We start from the raw sequence: 3,786 nt of genomic DNA on the forward strand, positions 1-3,786 counted from the left end.
ATTTCAAAAGACAGCACACCTCCAAGTCCATCCCTTCTCTGAAAGAAGACAGCTCGCCACAATTGTTCTCTAGGGACGTAATATGATTTAAAAGTCTGCAATCATGCACAAAAAATATGAGAAATTGTTGATCAGCTTGGAGAGCCACATACACAAGTCATCCTGGAGAGAGTTTCTGGAACTTGGATGAAGAAAGATGAGTATTTAATGGAAATTCTAATACAACCTTACAACCTTACAACCTTAGTTTGGAAAAGCAAGGTTATCACTATAACAAGGAAGCAAGGGCAATTTACTGAAAATAAACCAATTTTAAAAATTCAGATAAACATAATAATTGACCATGTGAGAAGACTGCTGAATGAGAAAAGTTAACATGTTATGTTCTTCACATGTTACACATCTGTAGACAATTAAAGCACTTCTTCAACAGCTCTCAGATATCAACATTTCAGACAGTCCAAATAGCCATGTTCAATGTGATTATTACCCTGTCCCTGTGTGTTTTTTGGTTTGTATAAATTATTATAACTCGATGTCAATATTGTTACTTAAGCTATTAACAGGTAATTTTTTTCTGTTTAAATACGTAACTGCAAATGATGAAACTATTGGTGTGGATCAATGAACACCTATTTTAGGAAGGACTCAAACATGTCTCCTGACTGATTTCTATGAATGGTCAATATTACTGAGCTTTCTCAACTCGCAGTGTATCGATTTGATTTGTCAGACTAAAATATTAATATTAAATGAATGAGTTTGATTTATCAGATAGAATTGTTAATTTAAATGAACCAATATAAAATTTATTATTAACAATAATTGTAGGTATGTTTATCATTTTACCAACCTCAAAGAAATATACTATCAAAGAAAAGAATTTGAAAGGATGAAAACTGAGAAATATTTGGGAGATCTTTGATTTGCACTGATCTCCATTCTATATATGAAGTATTTAAGAAATCAAACAGTATGAGGATATTCTAGAATGATTCAAGTTATGATTGAGGTACACAGGGTAGGAGACAAGAGGCTTTCAAATATAAAAGCTGAACCAGATAATACAAATTTATCTAATTTATTTAACAGTGTTTTATTTTCTCATAGGTGGTGGATCTTTCTGTGGAGCACACACTGGTTTGAATTCAGCCTCATGCTGCCACAGGTCTAGGGTCTTAGTTTCTAATATCATGTTTGGCTATAAGATCACTTTAATTACAATCAAACTCCAACATCCTGTCAGGTATTTGGATATAGGTTCATTCTTTGAGAAAGAGGTGTGAGCATGCTGGACTGAGTTTTTCTTGTTACAAGAGATGCTATTAAATGAAAAAATGCCTCAAGATTGAAAATGGTGCTCTCAAATTTTCTCCTGCTTTTGTAAGCACACAAATTTTAAGAAAACGTGAAAGTATGTGATGAAATTTGATTTTATTTTGTTGCCTAGAGTTCACTAATGGAACAACAACAACAAGAAAACCATGCAGAAAGGTGATAATTCATTTTATGCTCATCATCTCCCAAACACCAACGTGCAACTTGCAAGAAGAGAATGATGGGTTATTTTCAATCCCTCAAATAAGAAAAGGACCATGAACTAAAGCAAGAGTTCTATTGGAATCACCAATGACATTAAATTTGCAGTCTCTTATTGGATATTGGCCATTCTCCTCTCATCTTAAACCATTTCAAGAAATCACTATCTGTCTTTGCAATTGTCTTTTCTTTTGGTAAGAGCTAATAACTCTTTGGTAGCTACATCTGAAGGCAAGTACTAGTGATAGTAGTTAAATTCAAATGGAAGCTGCTTGTCCCCAAAATACCCCATAAATGAAATAAGTTATCTAATTTGAGTGCACCATGTGAGCATTCCCTTTACACAAACACTTTTCTTTTGATTTCAATAACTCCTGCATAGTATTCAAAAGCATTTTATACTTCATTCAACAATAACTAATATTTTCTTGCTATAATGACATTATTGTTTTCTAAGAGAGACTAGCTGTTTCCAGTGGACAAGCAAACCATATTTTAATTCCTGGTATATTTTCTAAAAATGCCTATTTCAACTGGTAACATGGTACCCTGTTTGAGCTATACATAACCAGTCCTATCTATGTTTAAAAACCCATTCCACAGTCCTTCCATCACTGACTGGCTATTGATGACTTAAAGAAAAGGAATGGGTTTCAATTGTGGCAGTGAAACAGTGCTTTTAAAGGGGGCAAACAAAAACACATTCCTTGAGAGGACCAGTGATGGATCACATCTACACCTGTAGGTATATGAATGGATAGTGTGAGTTCTATGGAGATGAGGAAAAAAATGTGTTCTCACTTAAATTTCTCAACAAGTGTAGATAGATGATAGAGATAGATAAATAGAAAAATGTATAGATAGTAGATGATAGATAGTATGTAGAGACTAATTATTGAAATAAATATTAATGAACACATAACTATTGCCTAAATGTCTTTCTGCTAAATTTAACATACTGCTTCATTTTCCAGCTGCCATCACAAATTTTGTTTTCAAAACAATTATGAAAAATATAACTACAGTGAGTGGATTTCTCCTCATGGGTTTGTCTGACAACCATGAGCTGCAGATCTTGCATGCTTTGCTCTTCTTGGTGACATACCTATTTGGCTCAGCAGGGAACTTCATCATTATCACCATCACAACACTGGACCCACAGCTCCAGTCTCCAATGTATTACTTTCTGAAGCACCTTTCCATTCTGGACCTCTCATCCCTCTCTGTCACAATTCCCCAGTATGTCGACAGTTCCCTGGCACGAAGTGGCTATATTTCATATGGGCAGTGCATGATTCAGGTTTTTTTCTTCACAGCTTTGGCCTGGAGTGAGATGGCCATTCTCACAGTGATGTCTTATGACCGCTTTGTGGCCATCTGCCTTCCACTGCACTATGAGGTCATCATGAGTCCCAGAAAGTGCACTTGGGCTGTGGGAGCTGTGTGGTTAAGTGGAAGCATCTCTGGAACTTTATGTGCAACAGGTGTACTCTCTATCAGATTCTGTGGTGACAGAATAATTCACCAATTCTTCTGTGATGTCCCCCAGTTGCTCAAACTCTCCTGCTCTAATGATTACCTTGCAATAATGGGAGTGGTTAATTTCGTGGCTGTAATGGCCTTTGTCTGCTTTATTGGGATTGTCATCTCTTATGTCCACATATTCTCCACAGTTCTCAGGATGCCCTCTGCTGAAAGCAGATCCAAGGTCTTCTCTACTTGCCTTCCCCATCTCTTTGTTGTCTCATTGTTTCTTTCTACAGGAACCTTTGCATATCTAAATCAAACCTCAGACTCTCCAACTGCTTTAGAGTTTTTATTCTCTATCTTTTACACAGTACTACCTCCAACTCTCAACCCTGTTATTTACAGTCTGAGAAATACGACCCTAAAGAGTGTTGCAAGGAAGTTCTTGTTTAATACAAAATTCACTGGTTGGAATCATTAGACCCATTGTTTATGACTGTTTAATTATACCCATGAATGATTTTAGTCACTGGGTTTTCTTCAAACTCTAATGAAGAGGAATGTTTTGTTTTATTTTCCTATACATAAACTATGTTATAAAATCATGTACTTATGGAAGTATATTGTCTTATTTCTTTGCAGTTTTGCATTAAATGTGTTGTTTCTTCAAATTGATAAAACATTTTAATAGCCTTGTAATATAGATTTACTAGTTTTTACTTTCTAACACATAAACATGCAGTCATAGTGACAATTTCAGTATATTTCTAACACTTTTGC

At 35.2% G+C, this 3,786-nt stretch overlaps 1 protein-coding gene across 1 annotated transcript; it reads left to right on the top strand.

Annotated features, from left to right (window-relative positions):
- The first annotated feature begins 2,545 nt into the window (after positions 1–2,545).
- Positions 2,546–3,487, top strand: LOC127673272 (olfactory receptor 14J1-like). The gene has a single exon (XM_052168847.1). It carries the CDS (start codon positions 2,546–2,548, stop codon positions 3,485–3,487), a length of 942 nt encoding a protein of 313 aa, XP_052024807.1.
- Positions 3,488–3,786: the final 299 nt, after the last annotated feature.

Source organism: Apodemus sylvaticus, chromosome 22 (genome assembly GCF_947179515.1).
Source record: "Apodemus sylvaticus chromosome 22, mApoSyl1.1, whole genome shotgun sequence".
NCBI lineage: Eukaryota > Metazoa > Chordata > Mammalia > Rodentia > Muridae > Apodemus > Apodemus sylvaticus.

Excerpts from the sequence above, each read along its gene's own strand:
- LOC127673272 (XM_052168847.1), top strand. The coding sequence starts at position 2,546 with ATGAAAAATATAACTACAGTGAGTGGATTTCTCCTCATGGGTTTGTCT.